The following is a 23,838-nucleotide window of genomic DNA, read 5'->3' as shown; positions in this document are numbered from 1 at the left end:
CCGCTCCTCCTCATTGGCCGGTTCGCGGCACTCGCTCCCTCCGCATTGGCGGGCGCCGGGGCCGGGAGAATGCGTTTCCAGGGCGACCGCGCGAGGACGTTCGAGAGGGGGCGGGCGCAGAGCGCGGCCGCGGCGGGCCCCTCCCGGCTCACGTGACCGGGCTGCGGCCCGCGGGCGCCCGGGGCAGCGGGGCGGGAGGGCGCGGCTCGGCTGCCGGAGCGGAGCCGCGGAGCCTTGGCCTTGAGCTGCGACGGGGTCGGGGGAGGGCGGTGCGCGGTGCCCGCAGCGGGTGAAGCAGCTCGGGCTGCAGTCCCGCGTGGCGGTGCACGCGGTCTGCCTCCACGGTGGCAGCGGGGATTCCTTCGGGCTAACCACAGGCTTTCATGGCCGTGCGTGCCCTGAGGTGACCATTGCAGCGGCCCTCGGGGGTGGACGGCGCTGAAGCCCGGGGACCCGGCGACTTTCGCCGCGCGGGGCCGGAACTCAGGGGTGTTTGGGTGACCGCGGTTTGCTTTTGCCTTTCTTTGTGGAGCTGTGATTTTTTTTTCTCCCCACGACTTAGTCTCTTCAGAATGCCCGCCTCCAGGCTGATGGGTCAGCTGGAGAGGCCACCGCCCATCTCGCCTGCTGCCCAGGCTGGGCCAGCCCCGGGCCTGGGCCCTGCCACCCATGCGGGAGACCAGGACGGAGTTCCCATACGGTTTTCCTTCAGACATTTGTGGAATGACCAGCAGGTGGAAGATAACTGCTGCCTCTCCCTCTGTGTGTGTGTCACTCTGCCTTTCAAATAAGTAAAAAAATGTGAAGAATGTCAACTTGCCATATTGCTTCTGATTAGTTGGTTATTGAAAGCTTGCGTGGTTTCCCAAAGCCAGCCGCTTTGCTTTTTATTTGGAAAAACTTTCCTATCCAACAGCTGTAAACACCAATTATAAGGAACGTCCCTGCACCCTTTACCCAGATTTAACTGTCATTAACATTTTCTTAAGATTTATTTATTTTATTTGAAAGGCAGAATTACAGAGGCAGAAGCAGAGAGAGAGAGAGAGAGAGAGAGAGAGAGAGGTCTTCCATCCGCTGGTTCACTCCCCAGATGACTGCAATGGCCGGAGCTGCACTGATCTGAACCAGGAGCCAGGGACTTGGGCCATCTTCCACTGCTTTTCCAGGCACATTAGCAGGGAACTGGATCAGAAGTGGAGCAGCCAGGACGCGAACTGGCACCCAGATGGGATGCAGGGACTGCAGGTAGCAAGTGCTGGCCCCTTTGTTAGGCCTTATCCCATGTGCTTTGTCATGTGATCGGCTTCTCTGTGGTGCCAAAGAAAACAAACAGGTCCTTTTTGCTTTCTACCTCCCCAACCACACAGGACCTCAGCACTTGGAAGGCAGGTAGACAAAACCACTGGGATCGCACAAGACAGCTCTGTACTAGCCAGTAAGACCCCTGGCGTAGCAGAAAGCACCCATTCAGTGCGGTTGGATCATCATTCAATGTTAGGTCATCGTCATTCTTCTCTGCCCCCACAGGGTGCCTGCCATGGGGTCTTTGTCCGCCTTCTTGCCCTCAGAACCCTGGATTCTGTCCAGCTAACTCCCAGGCATCCTGCAGCTCTGCTCAGATGTCCATCGACAGTAAGTCTTTGGGGTTTGATGAGTCCCTGTCCCACCTCTTCATGGCTGGGGAAGCCTGAGCAACCTACCCTCTGCTTCCATTTCTAAAAATTATTTTATTTTGGAACATTTTTACAATCTAGTTTAAAGTAAGTTATATTGTATATATTTGAGTTTCACACATGATGTTAGGGGATACAAATAGATGCCAAAATGGTTGCTGTAGTGAGCCAGATTAACATATTTATTATCCTGGCAACAGAATTAACTTATTTTGAGTGACAGGGCTGCTAAAATCTACTAATTTAACAAAAATCCTTAATAAAATCGCATTAACTTTAGTATATTTTTAGGGCAGTTTTGGGCTCACAGCAGAACTGAACAGAAAGTAGAGGTTTACCTATGCAAGTATAGCTTCTCTTACTTTGAATATAGAACACCAGACTGGTAGCTTTGTTACAATAGGAGAATCTATACTGACACCCCATTATCACCAAAACGCCAGGTTTTTTATTAAGATTTATTTATTTATTTATTTAAAAGCAGAGTTAGAGAGAGAGACAGAGAGAGCTGGTTTACTCCCCAAATGTCTGCAATGGCTGGGGCTGGGTCGGGCTGAAGCCAGGAGCCTAGAACTCCATGTGGGTGCAGGGGCCCACGCACTTGGGCCATGTTCTGCTGCTTTCCCAGGTGCAGTAGCAGGGAGCTGGATTGGAAATGGACTGGTGCTCAGGTGGGATGGAGGCGTTTCCTGCACCATGACTCTGGACCCAAACTCCATAGTTCACATTAAGAGTCAGTCTTGGTATGGGCCTATGGCCTTTGACAAATATACTAATGACATGTATCTTCCGTGATTGTAGTATACACAATAGATTCACCACTAAACACCTGCTGTGCTCCGCCTGTTCATTCTGCCTGCCCTCCAAACCCCTGGAACCACTGATCTTTCTGCTGTCTCCATGGTTTTGCCTTTTCCAGAATGCCACATGGTTGGAATCATGCAACATGTAGTCTTTTCAGAATGACTTCCCCCTTCCTTCCTTCCTTCCTTCCGACAGGCAGAGTGGAGCAGAGTGGATAGTGAGAGAGAGAGAGACAGAGAGAAAAGTCTTCCTTTCCTTTGCCGTTGGTTCACCCCCCAATGGCTGCTGCGGCCAGCGCACCGCACTGATCCGATGGCAGGAGCCAGGTGCTTCTCCTGGTCTCCCATGGGGTGCAGGGCCCAAGCACTTGGGCCATCCTCCACTGCACTCCCTGGCCACAGCAGAGAGCTGGCCTGGAAGAGGGGCAACTGGGACAGAATCCGGCGCCCCGACCAGGACTAGAACCCAGTGTGCCGGTGCCGCAGGTGGAGTATTAGCCTAGTGAGCCGCGGCACTGGCCAGAATGACTTCTTTCAACTGGATCTTCCTTTAAGTTTCTTCCAGGTCTTTTCATGGCTTGAGAGCTCACTCATTTCTTGCTGGCACTGAGTAATGTTCTGGGGCCTGGATGCACCACAGTTTATTCACCCAGTCACCTACTGAAGGACTTCTTGGTGTTTCTAAGATTTTTTTTAAAGATGTATTGATTTATTTGAGAGGCAGAGTTACGGAGAGAGGGAGAGACAGAGAGTGAGAGAGAGGTCTTCCATCTGCTGGTTCCTTCCCCAGAAGGCTGCCATGGCCAGAGCTGAGCTGATGCAAAGCCAATCTTGTAAATTGATCTTACACTTTTAAAGATTTATTATGGGATGCTGGCATTACACAGCAGCTTAAGCCACTGCTCTACAGTAGCCCTAACTGGTTCACTCTTGAAATGCCTTCAATGGTAGGCAGTCAGAGCTGGGGAGCCAGGAAGCCAATTCAGGTGTCCCACGTGGGTGGCAGGACACCTGCTACTTGCGCCCCTAATTTACACTGCATTAGAAACGGCCCTTTCCCATGGCCGTCACAGCAGAGGAAGCAGCAGAGACCAGACTTACTCAACAAAACGCTCTGACTCCTGTGCCGCAGAGGGGCTGGACAACAGAATGCCCTCAGGCTAGGTGCTGATCGGACAGGCAGTGCTGGGTTCCAGCCGCTACCAGCTGCTGCATCTGGACAGGTGCCTCGGGAGAAACGAATGAAGACATCCCTGGAGATGCCATCATAAAATCCCAGATCCAGGAATAATCCAAGGCAATAACACCCAAGTCACGATGTGGGAAAACCCACCTGTGGAATCTTTTTGCAGGACGCTGATCTGGGACACCCTACAGCATTAATTATGTTTTTGCCAAGGGTGACTTTGGTCGCATTATCCTTTTTTTTTTTTTTAAGATATATTTATTTATTTGAAAGAGTTACAGAGAGAGAGAGAGAGAGAGAGATCTTCCACCTGATGGTTCACTCTCCAAGTGGCCGCAACCAGGAGCCAGGAGCTTCTTGCAGGTCTCCCACATGGGTGCAGGGCCCAAGGACTTGGGTCATCTTGTACTGCTTTCCCAGGCCACAGCAGAGAGCTGGATAGGAAGTGGAGCAGCCAGGACTCAAACCGGCACTCATATGGGATGCCAGTGCTTCAGGCCAAGGTGTTAACCCACTGCACCATAGTGCCAGCCCCTGATCACATTATTCTTAACAGAATTTTAAATGCCAGTTGTTGTGGAGCCACCATCCTATTGTGTTTGGTTGTTGTCAATTTTTAAAATTTATTTGAGAGAAACAGAGCAAGCTCCCATCTACTTATTCAGTCTCCAGATGTCTGCAACTGGACAGGGTTTGGGCCAAAGCTAGGAGTTGGAAATGCAATTCAAGTCTTCCCTGTGGGTATAGGAACCTGGTTTTTTTAGCCATCAGGGTCAACATTGGTGGGAAGCTGGAGGTAAGCGCAGGAGCCGGGAATCAAACTCAGGCACTCAGATGTGGACATGGCTTTCTTAACTGTTAGGCTAAACGCCTGCTCCTGCTCCTGCTCCCATCTTTTTTTTTTTTTTTTTTTTTTTTTTTAAGATTTATTTATATATTTGAAATGCAGAGTAATACACACATACACACACAGATAGATAGGGATCTTCATTCCCCAGATGGCTGCAACAGTCAGGGCTGGGCCAGGCTGAAGGCAGGAACCTGCAACACCACCTAGATCTCTCACGTGAGTTTCAGGAACCCTAGTACTTGAGTCGACGTCCGCTGCCTCCCAGGAGGCACACGATCAGGAACTGAATCACAGATGGAGTCGCTGAGATTTGAACTGGGTACTCTGATGTGGGATGTGCATATCCCAAGTAGTGACTCAAGCCACGGTGCCAAACACCCACCTCAGGATGCCAGGCTTTTACCAGACACACTTGAGGACTTCTTCCTGGCCATTGCATGATGGGACTTCTTTTAATCAAGTATTTCTCAGGTAGGAGCATTTTGTCCTACAAGGGACATTTGACAGTTTCTGGAGATATTTTGGGTTATCACAACTGGTACAGGGCTCCTGGCCTTTAGTGGGTGAAGACAGGAGATGCTGATAAACATCCTGCAGTACACGGGGCAGCCCCAGTCCCCCCTTGCCACACACACACGCACACGCATGCACACGCATACACACACACGCACACACACGCGCACACGCACACACACGCAATCCTTCAGCCCAGAATGTCAGCAGTATTTCCAGTGCCAAGCTTGAGAAATCCTGCCAACTACGTCCATATCTGTGCTCACTTCTCTTTGGTATGTTAGTGTCCAATGCTTAATTAGCGAAAGAAAGAAAGAAAGAAAGAGAGAAAGAGAGAGAATTATCTCCTTTCTTTGTAATACTCAAAAACTCCTAAGTTTTCTCCTCAAGCAGCTACTCCGTGTTCCTCGCTGAGTGAGTGAATGGCGCCAACTACGTTTCCAGGTGATCTGTTGCAGATGCTAAGGCTGCAGCTCTGAACGACCCCTGCTCTCATAAAGCTTACACGTCAGTAGGAGAGAGGCTGAACAAGTACATGAACAAGTAAAGAGGAAAGTAACAGGTAGTCAGCAGGAGGCAGTTAGGGCTGGGGAAGCAAAGACTGGAAAATTCCAAGAGTTACAAAAGTTGAAAGTAACTTGTTTTTCCACTTATAAGATGGCTGCTTTGCAAGATAAGAATTACTTAAAGAATTGCCTATAGGGGCCGGCATTGTGGAATAGTGAGTAAAGCCATCACCTACCACTCAGGTGTCTCATATGGGTGCTGGTTTGTGTCCCAGCTGCTCTACTTCCAATCCATATCTCTGCTACTGCATCTGGGAAAGCAACAGAAGATAACCCAATGCTTGGGCCCCTGCCACACATGTGGGAGACCCAGATGAAGCTCCTGGCTCCTGGCTTCGGCCTGGCTCATCCCTGGCCATTATGACCATTTAGAGAGTGAACCAATGAATAGAAAATTTCTCTTTCTATCTCTGTCTCTCCCTCTCATTCTGTAACTCTGACTTTCAAATAAATAGATAAATCTTTTTTTTTTTTTAAAGATGTGTTTGTTTATTTGAAAGGCAGAGTTACAGAGAGGCAGAGGCAAAGAGAGAAAGAGAGGTCTTCCATCTGCTGGTTCACTCCCCAGATGGCTGCAATGGCCAGAACTGTGCCAATATGAAGCCAGGAGCCAGGAGCTTCTTCTGGGTTTCCCACACGGGTGCAGGGACCCAAGGACTTGGGCCATCTTGTACTGCTTTCCCAGGCCATAGCAGAGAGCTGGATCAGAAGGGGAGCAGTCGGGACTCGAACCAGCACCCCTATGGGATACTGGTACTGTGGGTGGCGACTTTACCTGCTATGCCACAGTGCCAGCCCCATAGATAGGTAAATATTAAAAAGAAAATAAAACAACTCTCTGTAACTCTGCCTTTCAAATAAATAAATCTTTTAAAAAATAAAATAAATAAATAAAATAAAAAAAAATTGCCTACAGGGCCTGGTGTGTGGCACAGTGGGTTAAACCATCTGCATCCCATATAAGCATTGGTTCGAGTCCAGGATGCTCCAGTTTGGAACCCCATTTCTGCTAATGTGCCTGGGAAAGCAGCAGAAGATGGACCAAGTGCTTAGGCCCCTGCACTCATGTGAGAGACCTGGATCCTGGTTTTGGCCTGGCCCAGCCCCAGCCATTGTGGCACCTGGGGAGTGAACTAGCAGATGGAAAATCTCTCTCTGTCTCTGTCTGTCTCTGTGTGTGCCTCTCCCTCCCTCTCTGTAACTCTGCCTTTCAAATAAATAAATAAATCTCTTTTAAAAATTAAAGAATGAACTATATAGATTGCAGGTTTCACGTAGATCAATGTATGTTGCAAAAGATCAAAACAGGAAAGCCCACCAACTTAGGGACAGAGAAACCGTTGACTCAGTTCCCTGAATTGTCCTCAAAATAACCATATCACTCTCCTAAGGACCCCTCACCCCTAGCTGCTCCTGTAAAATACAGCCCTGTCACCACTGGGTCCTTAGGGCTGAGCCTCACTCTGAGCCCTGACTTGCTGGCTTGCCTTGCTGCCTGAAGGAAGGTGCTTTCCTTTGCTAGGATGAATCTTTGCTGCCTGTACTGTACTGTTCACGTGAGCCTCCTTCATTTCTTTGTCTGAGGTTCAAAAGAACCTGTTCCCCCTCCACAACTCTGACAACAGTATTAAGGGGCAGAGAATTAAAAGAAAATGATACAGGTTGAACGACTTGGTAGTTCCTTTAGACTTGGTGACCAGGAGTAGCATGACTGAGGAAATGATATTTAAGCTTCAGCTTAAATGACAAGAAAGGGAGCATTACAGGTAAAGAGAATAATATCCTATGGAAATCCAAAGATAGGAATGACTTGTCATGTTCTGAAAGCCACTGTGGCTAGAGTATGGAGGGGGAGTAGTAATAAAAGTTTCCGGGTCCTTGTAAGCCAAGGAAAGAGTTGAGACTGTAATACGTGCAGTGGAGGCCTTTGTAGGGTTTAGGTCAAGGTGTGGCATGATATGATTTAATTTATCTTCTTATAGATTAGTCACTGTGGGAAGAGTGGCATGTTGGGGAGGGCAGAAGAGAAGAAAGAGGAACCCTTAAGAGACTCTTGCAGAAGTCTAGGCCACTTTGGGCCCCACTGTGGTGTAGCAGGTAAACCTGCTGCCTACAGAGCTGGCATCCCGTTTGGTCACTGGTTCAAGTTCTGGCTGCTACACTTTCCATACAGCTCCCTGCTAATGGCCTGGGAAAAGCAGCAAAAGATGGCCCAAGTCCGTGGGTCCCTGCATCCACGTGGGGGACCTGGAAGAAGCTCCTGGCTCCTGGCTTCAGTCTGGCCTGGCCCTGGCTGTTTGCATCACCTGGGGAGTGAGCCAGCAGATGGAAGACCTCTCTCTCTTTCTCTCTGTCTGTAACTCTGACTTTCAAAAAGTAAAATAAATCTTTAAAAAAAATCCTGCTACATTTGCAGTGTCAAAAGACTTGGTTTACTAGGCAGGGTCAGGGCCCTGCTGTAGATAGTGTTTAAGGCCTGAAGTAGATGAGATCATCCAGGGAGGGAACACATAGCATAGCAGATGTCCGGAAGCAAGCCCTGGGTCCCTCCTACTGGAAGGTTGATCAGAGGAGGACACGCCAGCTAAGGATCCTGGGCAAGAAGAGCAGAAAGTAGGAGGCCAGACAGGTGGCTCAGAAAAGAGAAGGCTGGATTTCACAGGCGGCTGATGGCTCAGCTTGGGAGACTGGATATACGCTTATCTCGGTTACTTCCAGAAGCCTGCTAGAATGTCAGCAAAGGGATTTGGGGAAAATGCATGCAGCCTCAGGGGTGGGTGAGAGACAACAATGGTAATGTTTTGGAAGCAGGAGAGCACTTGAAGAGAGGCAATGGAAAGAGCAGACAAAGCTGAAATCTAAGCTGGAGGTGGAGAGCGAGTTGAGTCATGCTGCCGCACCCCTGCAAGGGTCAGGACTTGGAGGTTCCACGAGCCAGCGACCTTGGTGGTATAGACAGAGCGGATTGGTTCCCTTCCACGGAGGGAGTGCAGTGAGAGTGCCTCCTCTCCCTGGTCCTGGAAGGTGACTGAAGCCTGTGCCCTGGAGGGACTGAACTGGAAACTCTGAATTTCGGGAGACCAGACAGGTGGAGGGGGCATTAAACCAAATTCTGTACACCAGATGAGGAGATCTGCAGTCCTCATCTCCCATCTAGTCCTCCACATGCTGGCAGCCTCCTAAGTAAGAGAATGGAATGCCTCTTTGGTGAATGGACCAGTCCAAGAGAGAGCTCTGAGAATCGTGATGGTTAGGAAGGTCCCCAGTGAAGTGGCTGGACCACCACTCACTCGCCCTTAGAGTGAAGCTCACCCTTTGACCTACTCCCACGCCGACCCAGAGCTTCTGTGTATACTCAGTGTCTTGCTTTTGACTACTAATAGCCAGACGAGGAGCACCCAATATTTGAGGGACATGTCCAGCTTGAAAAAGAGAGATCAAAATGAACCAACGTGGAAAAAAAAATCCAGGTGAAAGGAAAATGCAAGAAGAAAGCTAAGAAAGTAAGACAAAGGTTGTTTATCTCATCAGAGAAGTAAAAGATAATGATGTGTGCACAAGCAAAGTTTATGAAGAGCTCTGAGAAGTTAAAAACATGATAGCAGAAATGGAACACGCAGTAGCAGGTCTGGAAGATCAAGTTGAGAACTTCTCTGAGAATGAAGGGAAAACAAGACGAATTACAGAAAAGATGAGAAAATCAGGCGGTCATTTCCCATGGTCTGACACAAGACTAATGGAAGTTCCAGGAGAAAGGATTAGAGCAAATGCAGGGAGGAAGTTTTAAAGAAACACTGCAAGATAACTTCCCAGAACTGAAGGACGTGAGTGCTGTGAGTCCAAGTCTCAGTACCCTGCACAATGAAGGAGCAGGACGTGCCCCCCAGCACACAGTCCACAACGGCTAGAACTGTGCCAATCTGAAGCCAGGAACCAGGAGCTTCCTCCAGATCTCCTACGTGGGTGCAGGACCCATCGTCCTCTGCTTTCCCAGGCACATCAGCAAGGGAGCTGGATTGGAAGAGGAGTGGTAGGGACACAAACCAGTGCCCATAGGAAATGCCTGCTGGCACCACAGGCAGAGCTTTGGCCCATTACACCACAGGGCCAGCCCCCATGTACTGACTTCCAGTAGCAGTGTTGAGAGCTAGGAGGTGCTGAGGGAAAAATGACCCTCAACCTATAATTGTATGCAGCCATCAATCAACTATGAGATAGAATAGAGGTGTTTTTTAGATTTTTCAAGTCTTAAAATATTATTTCTTGCATATTCTTCCTTAGGAGGGTACTGAAGTGATTGTGTATTCTACCAAAATAACAATGGAAATTTTAAAAAAAAGGAAGATCAGGGATCTGAAAAACCATAGTTCTAGCACAGCTGAGAGGCAAGGGGATTTCTCAAGACTTAGCAGACTGGCTGGCATGGCTCAGGGGCCCTCAGAGCAGTCACTGTGGACTGAAACAGAAAGATTGGGGTGGGCTCTGAGAGGCACATCTCCAAGAAAAAAATGAAACTGATACCTGAAATATTTGAGTACACTAAGAAGAAATTTACGCTTCTGGCAGGATTGGGTATAAATCAATGTTAGATATGGAGAAAACCAGGCAAAGGAAAATAAGCAAGGCACTATTAGATCTGGAACAAACTAGAGATTGTCAAAAGAGAAACTGCATTGTAAGTATAATGTGGCATGTAGGGTATTATGGTAAATTCTACAGTCATAATAATGGAAATGGAGTATTTAACAAAAAATTATTTATATTGGTGTTTGGGAAGTGGGAGAGATGTGTGAGTGTACAGACGTGTTGGCAGTGTTAAAAAAGCTTAGCTTTTTTTTTTTTTGAAAAAGATTTATTTATTTGCAAGTCAGAGCTACACAGAGAGAGAAGGAAAAGGAGAGAAAGAGAGAGTGAGAGAGAGAGAGAGGTCTTGCATCCACTGGTTCACTCCCCAATTGGCTGCAACAGCCAGAGCTGAGCCGATCAGGAGCCAGGAGCTTCTTCCGGGTCTCCCACATGGGTGCAGGGCCCAAGGCCTTGGGCCATCTTGTACTGCTTTCCCAGGCCATAGCAGAGAGCTGGGTCAGAAGTGGAGCAGCCGGGTCTTGAACCAGCCCCTTTTGATTCTTCGGGTCTCCCACACGGGTGCAGGGGTCCAAGAACTTGGGCCACCTTGTACTGCTTTTCCAGGCCACAGCTCAGAAGTGGAGCAGCCAGTACTCATCCAGCGTGCATATGGGATGCCGGCACTGCGGGCGGCGGCTTTACCTGCTAAGCCACAGCATAGGCCTCCAAGAGCTTAACTTTCGTCATCCATTGTATGACATTAGGGAGTCTTTTGTTTTGTTTTGTTTTTAATTTAAGCTTTAAGCTCTGGATTTAATGGACTATTCAAAGTCTTTTTGTTTTTCTTCTTTAAGTTTATTTATTTGAAAAGGCAGATTAGAGAGAAAGAGATAGAGGGAGAGAGAGAAGTCTTCCCACCACTGATTGACTCCACAAATGCCTGCAACAGCCAGGCCGGGCCGGGCTGAAGCCAAGAGCCAGGAACTCTATTCAAGTCTTCCACGTGGGTGGCAGGGAGTGCTTGGCTGCCTCCCAGGGTGCACAGTAGCAGCAAACTTGATCTGAACAGGAAGTGGGACTCAATTTCAGGCACTCTGATATGAGATGTGAGCATTCCATGTGGTGGCTTAACCCATTTTGCCACAACACCTATCCCGGGGGTAATTTTAAAAACCATATAATAAAGAAATAGCAGTAGAAGTGCACCAATGAGGATTATGGCAGTCAGCTACACCGGGACAACAAACCACAGCGTGATAAGATGGAAGATGGTAGGAATAAGAGAGAAGGAATGGGGAACAGGGCCTGCTGATTTCATTATAAGTTTGAAAGAACTATTCACTTTTTTTTTTTCAGATGTGTTTATTCATTTGAATAGCAGAGTGACAAAAAAGGAAAGACAAAAACAGAGGGAGAGAGAGAGAAAGAGAGAGAGAGAGAAATATATATATATAGAGAGAGATCTTTCATCTCCCCAAATGGCCACAAGGGCCAGGGCTGGGTCAGTCTAAAACCAAGAGCCAAGAACCCCTGGGTGGCAGGGATCCGAGTACTGGGGCCATCTTCATTACCTTTGCAGGTGCATTAGCCAGGGGCTGGATCAGAAGCAGAGCAGCCAGGACTTGAACTGCTCTGATGTGGGATGCAGGTGTCCCAAGCTGTGGCTTCACTTTGTGACACAACAGTGGCCACCATAGAACTGTTTGACTTTAAAAACTATAGTTGTGTAGCTGAAAAAAAGTAAAGACAGGGAGTTGTTGATTAGCCGGCATTCACACTGAAATGGAGGTCTAGCATACACAAGCATCGTGAAATGACTTTCTTCTTATAGATTGGCTGTGCCATTTGTACAGCTGCTGTACCCTTCAGTCTCTTACCACTGACCCTCGATTGCTGATAGCACTGGGGGACTTCTTCAAATTCTTATTTGTAGGTTTAGATGCTTTATGTAACAGACAAGGAGGTTAGACAATAAAGAGTAAGTCCTCCTCCTCAAAGGGAGATGTTTTAAAATCTTAGGTATCCTTTAAAAAAATTCTGTATACATAAAAGCATAACTAGGCTTTAAGAGAGCCTTCAGATTTGCAGAGGGAAAAAACCATCAGAATACAGCACATTTGAGAAACCTTCTGTTACAAGGCTTGACTGAGTCCTCCTGGGCCCTTCAGCTCTCTGAGTTGCATGATTGGCAAGAAGAGGGAGGCAGGTGCAGGAAACACGACCAGAAAGCACGAGTCATCAAGGAAGAACCTAACGGGGGAAGAACTTCACAGAAGAGTGAAGGGAACTGAAAGAGAGCCTGCACCAGCCCTGGAAATGGAGGAGAGGGTTCACTTCCACAGTGCTCTGGGTGGATCTGACCCTACTCTGTTGTATTTCTACAAGGCTGAGGAGCTTGGGGCTGGGGCATGTGGGATGCAGTAATAGAGGAGAAGGGTGCCCAGCTATGCTTTACTGTCAGCTGTTGGGTGGGGTCAGGCTGGGAACACATGAAAGGCACCTTTGAGGGGCCAGTGCGGTGGCATAGCGGGTAAAGCCACTGCCTGCCCTGCAGTGCTGGCATCCCATATGGGCACTAGTTTGAGTCCTAGTTGCTCCACTTCCAATCCAGCTCTCTGCTAATGCACCTGGAAAAGTAGCAGAAGACGGCCCAACTCCTTGGCCTTCTGCCACCCACATGGGAGACCTGGAAGAAGCTCCTGGCTTTGGCCTGCCCAGTACTGGGCATTGTGGCCATTTGGGGAGTGAACCAGTGGATGGAAAGTCTCTCTCTCTCTCTCTCTCTCTCTCCCTCCCTCCCTCTCTCTCCCTCTCTCTCAGTAATTCTGACTTTCAAAATAAATAAATTTTTAAAAAAGAGAACACACTCTGAAAGAATTAATAAAAAAAAAAAAAAGGCCCCATTGATCAGCCAAGACTGTGGTGCCCATAGCTGCAGACCATGGAGCTCAGAGTTGAAGCAGCCAGGGGGTGGGTGAGCCTGGCTTCAGAATCACATTCAGATCCGCTGAGGTTTCCAGATTGGTGACATTGTATACCCTCTCTCTCTCTCTCCATCTTTATTTATTTATTTTAAGATTTATTTATTTATTTGAAAGAGTTACAGAGAAAGAGGGAGGAGTCTTCCATCCACTGCTTCCTCCCTAAATGGCTGTAATGGCTGGGACTGGGCCAGGTTGAAGCCAGGAGCCTGGAACACCATCTGGGACTCTCATGTGGGTGCAGGGGCCGTCTTCTGCTACCTTCCCAGGCGCATCAGCAGAGAGCTGGATTGGAAGTGGAGCAGCCAGGGCTTGAACCAGCACCCACGTGGGGTATTGAAGTCACAGGCAACGGCCTAACCCTCTGTGCCACAACACCGGCCTGTATGGGCTCTCTCCCATAAAAGTTTTGCTCAGCTCTGAAGAGAAAGTGTTCTCGTCTGCTTCTGAGCACATAATGCGCGCATCTCTTCATGCTCTGTGTTTTACGTATTTCATAATTCAGGGACTAATGATTTCTCATGAAGGCAGAAACAGTATTATACATTTTTTCTATCATCTTCCAGCTTTACACATAGTAGGCACTTAATGCATCTCGAATACATAGGAACCTTTAATAAAACTATTCCCGTCAATTAATTTAGGAACTGCCTAGATTCCAGAAGACTGCAAGGTTCTCCCCTACCCTCATGGGGTCCAGCCCCATCATTTAAAATCAGACTGGGCCGGCGCCGCGGCTCACTAGGCTAATCCTCCACTTGCGGCGCCAGCACCCCGGGTTCTAGTCCCGGTCGGTGCACCGGATTCTGTCCCGGTTGCTCCTCTTCCAGTCCAGCTCTCTGCTGTGGCCAGGGAGTGCAGTGGAGGATGGCCCAAGTGCTTGGGCCCTGCACCCGCATGGGGGACCAGGAAGAAGCGCCTGGCTCTTGGCTTCGGATCAGAGTGCTGCTGGCCATAGCAGTCATTTGGGGGGGTGAACCAACGGAGGGAAGACCTTTCTCTCTGTCTCTCTCTCTCTCACTGTCCAACTCTGCCTGTCAAAAAAAAAAAAAAAAAAATCAGACTGGTCTCCTGTCCTCAGGTCATAGCTCTGCTGGAGTCAGCCACCTAGGCCAGCTCAGCGCACAGCCCCAATGAAAAGATTGCCACTTTGATGTTAGGGATTCCTCTTCTGCTCCTCTGGAAATCCAAGGCAACTTCTGATGGGAAACCTACTGGCAGTGAGGTATCTGTGCAGTGTGTAGGTGTAACTACCTGATGCTTTGCAGGGCTGGGCAGTTCGCCCCCAGTGTGGTTACCTGGCAGGCTTTGCTTTGTAACTGATTAACAACAGGTGCTTGGTTAACTTGTAACTATCCATTGTAGAGAGGCGCAGTAACACAGATCTAAGCCGGCTCTTCAAATGCTTTCAAAAGCCCTGCTCCTAACTGTCTTCCTGAAAGCCATGATTGTGTGAAACCGAACTAATGAGCTCACAGGGTGCCCCCTGTGAGAGGAATCTCCTCGCCAGCACACTTTCAAACCACACCCATGCTTACGTCTGTCCAAAAGTGAGCTTCGCTTTCTGAACTTGGACACTCTTTTGTGGCACCAAATCCCTCTAAATGGTTAATTATACTCATTCACACGTCGTCTTCCCTACTGTAATACCGAGGGCAGGGTTTGTGTCTCAGTGGTCTTTCCTGCTTCTTCTAATTTATTTATTTTATAGAGTGTCAGAGGGAGAGGGACAGAAAAAGAGATCTTCCTTCTGCTGGTTCAATCCCCAAATGGCTGCCATGGCCAGGGCTGGGCAGACTAAAGTCAGGAGCCAGGAGCTCCATCTGTCTCCTACATGGCTAACAAGACCCAGGCACTTGGGCCACCTTCTGCTGCTTCCCCAGGTGCATTAGCAGGGAGATGGATCAGAAGGGGAGCAGCCAGTACTTGAACTGGAGCTCTGATCAGGGATGCAGGCTTCACAACCAGTGGGCTTAACCCCCTGCGCCACCCCTGTGTCATCTTTTTATCTTCAACAGCAAGCTTAAATTAAGCGGCAAGGAGTTACCTAGTTCAAGTCATTGTTCTCTCTCACTTGGGCTTCAGCAAAAGCCTCCCAGCTGTCCCCAAGAGTCTATGCTCGCTATCCCATCCCTATGCTTTAGAAACACACTGGGCTCAAGCCAGTCCTTACTCAGAGCCAGCCACAGGCTTTCCGTGTCCTTGACATGCCATCTGCCTGATTTTTCTGCTACTGAAGTGGGATACACAGACAGGCAGCTAGATAGGTCTGCAGTGAGCAGGAAGTACCTGCAAGGTACCACCTTCCACCAATGTAATTATATCATCCTACTTGTCAGTCAAAACACCCCTGTCCCAGGAGGCATCTGTTTCATCAGGAACCTAATGGGGGACATGATGAAAATATAGAGCTGTTAAGCTTCACGTGGAACTTGTGCAGGTGCCATAGAACACGCAGGTGGCTGGGGACTGGCCCTGTGGTGTAGTGGGTAAAGCCCCTGCTTGCAGTGCCAGCGTCCCATACGGATACCCGTTGGAGTCCTGGCTGCTCCACCTCTGACCCAGCTTCCTGCAAATGCACCTGGAAAAGCAGTGGAAGATGGCCCAAGTGCAGGGGGCCCTGCACCCACATGGGAGACCTAGAAGAAGCTCCTGGCTTTGGATCAGCCCAGCTCTGGCTGTGGCAGCCAGATGGATCTTCCTTTCTCTCTCTAGCTCTTGCTCTCTCGGTAACTCTGCCTTTCAAATAAATAAATAAATACATCTTAAAAAAAAATAATGCCCAGGTGGCTTCGTGCCTGCAGAGGCACCACCGCCAACCTCATAAGAGGCCAGCAACTGGGAGGGACACTGCTGCTCCACAGAGCGTGGCTGGAGGTGCTGCCAGCTGCCCTCGCTCCCTTCTCCCACACCTCTCTCTTCGGGCTGTCCTGCAGCCCGCTGTCCACTCGTGACAGGTATTTCTCCATGTGGGGAAACCCATGCTCACATGTGCGTGTGTGTTCACTTTCTCACCTTCTGAATAAATTCTGATCACTTTGGCACCTTATATGTGTCTGCACTTAGAATGCCCGTCTTTGTGTAAGACAAGAACTTGGAGTCAAAATGTATACACCCTAGCCCTCATCACTGTCAGTGGCTGGCTGGCTGGCTGGCTTTTCTTTTTCTTTCTTTTTTGTATTTTACAATCATCCTAAGCACTTCGTGCCTCTAATGCCCTTGCCTCCAGTGTGCTCTCAGTCTAGACAGCACTGCTTGTGGCCTTGCCTTAATCAGACTCCAAAACCTTCCATAGAGATCCTCCTAAACCTTTCGCTAGTATCTGTGGCACTCCCTGGCTTTGAACTCTGCTTTAGTGAAGAACGTCAACTCTGAGTCCAGAGAGCCTGGTTTGGAGAGTTGGTGTTCCTAGTTACCAGGTGGATGGTTTTGGGCTAGTTAATTAACCTTTTCTATCTCAGTTTCCTCATTAGTAAAATGGGAATAGCCAGTACCCGTGCTTATTGCTTATAAAAGTGTCGATGGTACATTTTTTTATTATTTTTTATTTTTTATTTTTGGCAGGCAGAGTGGACAGTAAGAGAGAGAGACAGAGAGAAAGGTCTTCCTTTTGCCGTTGGTTCACCCTCCAATGGCCGCTGCGGCCGGCGCACCGCGCTGATCCGATAGCAGGAGCCAGGTACTTATCCTGGTCTCCCATGGGGTGCAGGGCCCAAGCACTTGGGCCATCCTCCACTGCACTCCCTGGCCACAGCAGAGAGCTGGCCTGGAAGAGGGGCAACCGGGACAGAATCTGGTACCCCAACTGGGACTAGAACCCGGTGTGCTGGCGCTGCAAGGCAGAGGATTAGCCTAGTGAGCTGCAGCGCCGGCCCGATGGTACATTTTAAGGGTCCATCAAGTTGCTGCTTTTCTTCACGGACTTGTCACACCTGACATTTCATTCTATATCCATTAGTCTGTCTTCTCCACTAGAAAGTAAGTTCCATGGGGGCAGGCCTTCGTTTTATCTCTACCTCCTAGAGCAGTGTCTTTGGTATAAAGACCTCCAGTAAATATTTGTTGAGAGTGAATCAATTATTAAATGTTCTGGAAGACGTAAACTATTGACTTGCCTTCTTTTTTTTTTTTTATTTATTTATTTTTTTTGACAGGCAGAGTGGATAGTGAGAGAGAGAGGGAGAGAGAGAAAGGTCTTCCTTTGCTGTTGGTTCACCCTCCAATGGCTGCTGCGGCCGGTGTTCTGCGGCCGGCGCACCGCGCTGATCTGAAGCCAGGAGCCAGGTGCTTCTCCTGGTCTCCCATGGGGTGCAGGGCCCAAGGACCTGGGCCATCCTCCACTGCACTCCCTGGCCACAGCAGAGAGCTGGCCTGGAAGAGGGGCAACCGGGACAGAATCCGGTGCCCCGACCGGGACTAGAACCCGGTGTGCCGGCGCTGCAAGGCGGAAGATTAGCCTAGTGAGCCGCGGCGCCGGCCAAGTTTTTTTTCTTTTTAAAGATTTGTTTATTTGAAAGTCAGTTACAAAGAAAGGCAGAGGGAGAGAGAGAAAGAGAGGACTTCCCTCTGCTGGTTCACTCCCCAGTTGGCAGCAATGGCTGGATCTGCGCCAGCCAGGAGCTTCTTCAGGGTCTCCCATGCGGGTACAGAGGCCCAGGAAAGCTGGATTGGAAGAGGAGCAGCCAGGACTCAAACCAGTACCCATATGGGATGCTGCCACTGCAGGTGGCAGCTTACCTGCTATGCCACAGCGCCGGCCCCAAAATGGTACCTATCTTTTTTTTATACAAGTCTTTTTTTTTTTTTGGACAGGCAGAATGGACAGTGAGAGAGAGAGAGACAGAGAAAGGTCTTCCTCTTTGTGTTGGTTCACCCTCCAGTGGCTGCCGTGGCTGGCACACTGCGCTGATCTGAAGCCAGGAGCCAGGTGCTTCTCCTGGTCTCCCATGCGGGTGCAGGGCCCAACCACTTGGGCCATCCTCCACTGCACTCCCGGGCCACAGCAGAGAGCTGGACTGGAAGAGGATCAACCGGGACCGAATCTGGCGCCCCGACTGGGACTAGAACCCGGTGTGCTGGCGCCGCAGGGTGAGCCACTGCGGTGGCCTTTATACAAGTCTTTTTATGGATCTGTTTCCATTTATCTTGGGTAAATACCCAGCAGCAGAATTGCTGGGTCACAGGTGGGGGTATGTTTAATCTTAGCAGTGTGTGAATTCCAGTTGCTCCAAATCCTCACCACTTCACTGAAATGGGCATTTAAGATCTGTGTATTTTATGTTAACTACATCTCAGTGAAAGTATCAGCAAAGAAAGTAACTGAACAGTGTTTTCATATGCACTGAATATAATAATCAATTTGAATATCTGTGTCAGAAACTATGCTGGCCGGTGCCGCGGCTCAATAGGCTAATCCTCTGCCTTGCGGCGCCGGCACACCGGGTTCTAGTCCCGGTCAGGGCGCCAATTCTGTTCCGGTTGCCCCTCTTCCAGGCCAGCTCTCTGCTGTGGCCCGGGAGTGCAGTGGAGGATGGCCCAAGTCCTTGGGCCCTGCACCCCATGGGAGACCAGGAGAAGTACCTGGCTCCTGGCTTCGGATCAGCACGGTGCACCGGCCGCAGCGGCCATTGGAGGGTGAACCAACGGCAAAGGAAGACCTTTCTCTCTGTCTCTCTCTCTCACTGTCCACTCTGCCTGTCAAAAAAAAAAAAAAAAAAGAAAGAAAAAAAGAAAAAAGAAACCGTGCTGTGCATACAAAAGCAAGACAGCTTGATTGAAAAACTCCAAATTTCACCATTTTAACTAAATTACGATCACTCTAAATAATGAATTTTAATGATGTAATTGAACTCAGCTTGCCTCTGTACACAATCTTGCTGCATATTTAGCGGCATAGTGGGTAAGGCCATGAGAAATGTTTCCCTATTCCCATTGTTAGCATAGTGGGTAAGGCCATGAGAAACGTTTCGCTATTCCCATTGTTAAGACATCTGGCATGCTGGTGGAGATATAAATTGTTAAAACGTGTGGAGTGGGGCTGGCGCTGTGATGCAGTGAGCTAAGGCCCTGACTGCAGCGCTAGCATCCCATATGGATGCCGGTTTGAGTCCCGGCTGCTCCACTTCCGATCCAGTTCCCTACTAATGTGCTTGGGAAAGCAGCAGAGGATGGCCCATGTCCTTGGGCCCCTACACCCACGTAGGAGACCCGAAGAATCTCCTGGCTCCTGATCAGCTCAGCTCTGGCCATTTTGGCCATTTGGGGAGTGAACCAGTAGATGGAAGACCTCTCTGTCTCTACTTTTGTCACTCTTTCAAATAAATAAAATAAAATAAAAAATTTTCAAGTAAAATTTAGCAATATTTTTCAAATTTATCAATGTTCTAACCCTTTGCCTATGAAATTCCACTTGTAGTTTATCCTACATATTTGCACATATGCAAAAATGACTTCTAAAAATGATTTATTTGGAAGAGTGGTAGATCTTTCATTTGCTGGTTCACTCTGCAAATAGCTGCATCAGCCTGGGCTGACTCAGGCTGAGACCAGGAGCCAGAACTCCCTCTGGGTCTCCCATATGAGTGGCATGGGTCCAAGCACCTGGGCCATTAACTGTTGACTTCCCAGGGATATTAGCAGGGACTGGATTGGAAGAGGAGCAGCTGGGATTCAGCTGGCCCTCTGATACAGGATGCGAGTCACACTGCACTGCAATGTTGGCTCCCCAAATTTCTGTACAAGGCAATTGATGTAGAACAGCTGAATTTTAGAACCAAACTAAATATCTGTCAGTTGGGTTACAGTTGGGTTACTGTGCAGCTATAAAGAGACTAAGAATACTTTCTAATGCTTCGATTGTGCAATAATTTCTAAGTGAAAAATACTATGTACATGTTTTTGCTTGTGTATGCATTCAGTATTGGGAAGGAAATTGACAAGAGCTGAACATCTGAGTGATGGAGTTTTTTTTTTTTTTTTTTAAAGATTTACTTATTTATTCAAAAGGCAGAGTTACAGTGAGGCAGAGGCAGAGGCAGAGAAAGAATGAAAGTCTTCCATCCACTGGTTCACTCCCCAGTTGGCTGCAACAGCAAAGCGGTGCTGATCCGAAGCCAGGAGCCTGGAGCTAGCTTCTTCCAGGTATCCCCCGAGGGTGCAGGGGCCGAAGGTGTTGGGCCATCTTCCACTGCCTTCCCAGGCCATAGCAGAGCTGGATCACAAGTGAGCAGCCGGGACTTGAACCAGCAGGTGGCAGCTTTACCTGTGCCCATGTGGGATGTCAGCACTGCAGGCAGCGGCTTTACTCATTACAACACAGCGCCAGCCCAAAGGAGATATTCTTGAGAATTGGCCCACATGAGTGTTAACCACTAAAAATACATCTCTCTGTATTAATAGCATAGTTATTTCAGTAGAGGATCAGAATCTAAAGTTAAACCAGAATCTTTTGGTGAGCCATCTAACTATATAGCCTGTTTTTCTGCTGAAATTACAATAGCTTCATCAGTTATCACATTAAAGGAACAGTTAAGTTTATAATCTAAGTTTATTTTAGGTGGAATAAATAATGATCAGAGGAAATGGTAAACAATTACCACCTTTCTTGGGGCAAATGAATTACTAAGCAGGCTTTTGTTTTGGTTTTTTAAGATTTTATTTATTTGAAAGGTAGAGTTACAGAGAGGCAGAGGCAGAGATTGGTTTTTTTAAGAAACTTATTTGTGCACTTAACATGTAATCACTTGGGATGCTAATTTGATTATTTATTTATTTATTTGAGAGGTAGAGTCAGAGAGGGAGGGAGAAGGGTCTTTTATCTGCTGGTTTACTCCCCACATAGCTGCACTGGCTGGAGCTGAGCCAATCTGAAGCCAGGAGCCAGGAGCTTCTTCCAGGTCTCCCATGTGGGTGCAGGGACCCCCGAGCACTTGGTCATCTACTGCTTTTCCATGGCCATAGGAGAGAACTAGATCGGGAAGTGGAGCAGCTGGGACTCAAACTGTGCCTATATGGGATGCTGGCACCACAGGCAGAGGCTTAGCCTACTATGCCACAATGCCCGCCCCTTGGAATGCTAAATTAGACAATGAAAGCTATCTTTGAAGTCAAGGCTTAGAAAGGTGATTCCTCAAAATTTATGTATTCTTATTCATTTTAATATACATTGTATCTTTTGTTCCCAAACCTTGTAAAGTAGATTTGACCAGATTTTATTTACTTAAGGTACAAGGGAAAAAAGATACACGGAGAAGCTGATTTGCCTGAGATTGCATGGTTTCTCTGAGCCTTTGGTACTGGAGTTTCCCTATTTATACTTGTACCCCTTTCATCCTCTGCCCCTGCCCTCTCACCCTGATCCCTCACAATCACATTAATTTAGTATTTTTGTTGTTTCTTTGCCTTCTAAGGGAAATGACAATTTTTTAACAAGCAGAGTGGACAGTGAGAGAGACAGACAGAGAGAAAGGTCTTCCTTTGCCGTTGGTTCACCCTCCAATGGCCGCCGCGGCTGGCGCGCTGTGGCCGGCGCACCACGCTGATCCAATGGCAGGAGCCAGGTACTTATCCTGATCTCCCATGGGGTGCAGGGCCCAAGCACCTGGGCCATCCTCCACTGCACTCCCTGGCCACAGCAGAGAGCTGGCCTGGAAGAGGGGCAACCGGGACAGAATCCGGCGCCCTGACCGGGACTAGAACCCGGTGTGCCAGCGCCGCAAGGCGGAGGATTAGCCTAGTGAGCCGCGGCGCCGGTGGGAAATGACAATTTTAACATTAGTATAATAGTTTATTGTACCTATCTACTTGAAATATATTTTCATGTATAAAAATTGTATTGACATATCAATATACAATTATTTTCCCACCACTGAAAAATTTTAATATGTACTAAAGATTCTGGACCAAAAAATGTGCAAAGACAAAGAATATCAAATAACTTACAGTAAATTTCTAAAATCCCTCACATATTAAAATTGGAAAGACAAAAATATGATTTACAATACATGTTAGCCGTATGGTTAGATAAGAAAATAGTACCCGTACTAAATTCATCCTACTTATCAAAACTCCTAGTGTAAGAAGAATGAAAATGTTTAGATGCTTATAAATAGAAAAGTATTCTAGTTTCTTTTGGGCAACATTATTTGGTGTTCATAAAACTGCATATACAGTATCTATCACACTACCTATCCAGCTAAAATTGGAAATGAAAAAAATAAAAACTGGTTATCACTCATAAAGAAGTTTGGTTTTATGATACCCAAATCTTTATGGACAAGCTTTCCTTATTAAACCTTGAAATAACTACCTATTCTTTGATATTTCTTATGTATCAACGTGTTCCAGAAAGTAGATAAAACTCAAAACCAGAAGCAGAGAATTCAGCTCTGAATTGAACCAATGACTGTCTCATGGCTGTTCTACACCAGGGACAAGTGAGAAGATGAGAGGCCTAGCACTGCTTGCGTGCCAGCTTGGAAAGCAGCATGGAATGGCAGACACCAGCAAGAAACGAGTGTTCTGCTTGGGAGGAAGGTGACAAGTGAGCAACATGGACACAGGCTGGTATAAGTTCTGTACCCTAATAAATTAATTATTCATTGGCAAATATTAACAAAAGTAAAAAATTTATTTTACAGAGTGGTTGGTTTTGGTAACATCCAAAACTGTAATGTTATAGACTCCCTGTTCTCACTGCTTATGTCATATCAGTGGTTGAAGTTTCTCTCAAATAATTTAGTTTACATTTAAGGTGGCAATACAGATTTTACCCAGTGGACTTCAGTTATAATTAGAAACCAGTTTTATGTACAGAAAATTCATAAATATAGAACTTTTATTCCTATTTTATCTTTAGGCTATGCAAAAAATGGACTAAAAATTTTTCATTTGGATCTTTGTAATAAACATGTAAATACATATTTACAATGGAGATGCTTTCTGACAGAAAGGAAACACAGAAGTACTTTTGGTCTTCATTAGAATCCATCATTGTGTCCATTTCTGAAGATGATGAGACACATTATGTTCAAATTGTAAGAGTCATTTAAAATACATAATTCAAATCACTATTTTACTGTGTGATCAATGTTTCAATCAATATTTAAATTTCCTTTAGGAAAGAGTCCTTGATCCAAGAATAGGGAGCTTTAAAATCTCTGTACAATTACACGCAGTTTCTGTCCTGCTGGCAATGTTACAAACACTGAGTCACTGAATCTTCACTGCTCACATCGGGGGTAATCTGTGAGTTCTCTCACATAATGTAAGTGCCATCCTTGCAGTATTTCATGGACTCCATTTGTTTTGTCATAGCCAGAACATCATGAAATCCAGTACTTAGGCCAGACATATGTTGAAAGTATGCTTCTTTTTCTACTTGAATTGTTAAATTGTTTACTCCTGCATCTTTAAGTATTCCTGTAACCTGTTATAAAAATAGACATTTTAAAGCATTGAGAGTAACACATTCAGTATCTTACAAAATTCCTAGCACATTTTTTATAGTCACAGATAACCTAAGATACATCCTCAATGTAATGTTTCCTATTCAGTCAAAATGTAAGATATGATCTTTTAAAAGGTCAGTAAATTACCAACATGGAATTTAAAGTAGAGAAGGAAAACAGCTTTTGTTTCCCATTTGATACACATAGGACACAGCTATAGCAACTGCTTTGATCTCTAACTCCAAACAT

The 23,838-nt window shown here is 47.3% G+C and overlaps 1 protein-coding gene and 1 long non-coding RNA gene across 4 annotated transcripts in view; one reads left to right on the top strand and one right to left on the bottom strand.

Annotated features, from left to right (window-relative positions):
* Nucleotides 1–188: 188 nt before the first annotated feature.
* On the top strand, nt 189–22,767 carry LOC149122428 (uncharacterized). The gene is made up of 3 exons (XR_016220851.1): nt 189–403; nt 1,531–1,635; nt 22,570–22,767. It is a non-coding gene; the product is annotated as an uncharacterized LOC149122428 (long non-coding RNA).
* Nucleotides 22,751–23,838, bottom strand: part of SLC30A5 (solute carrier family 30 member 5) — a 37,103-nt gene continuing 36,015 nt past the window's right edge. For all 3 annotated transcript variants that reach the window (XR_016220834.1, XM_002714071.6, XM_089313241.1), the window contains one exon: nt 22,751–23,567. Coding sequence is in view for 2 of the 3 variants with exons in the window: in XM_002714071.6 (XP_002714117.2) it covers nt 23,397–23,567 (171 nt within the window). In the remaining variant the exon portion in view is untranslated. The remainder of the gene's footprint in view (nt 23,568–23,838) is intronic.

This window comes from Oryctolagus cuniculus, chromosome 14, assembly GCF_051225735.1.
Source record: "Oryctolagus cuniculus isolate XC-2025 breed Fujian yellow rabbit chromosome 14, ASM5122573v1, whole genome shotgun sequence".
Lineage (NCBI taxonomy): Eukaryota > Metazoa > Chordata > Mammalia > Lagomorpha > Leporidae > Oryctolagus > Oryctolagus cuniculus.
The sequence above is the reverse complement of the archived record's forward strand: the minus strand, read 5'-3'. Positions and strand labels throughout refer to the sequence as shown.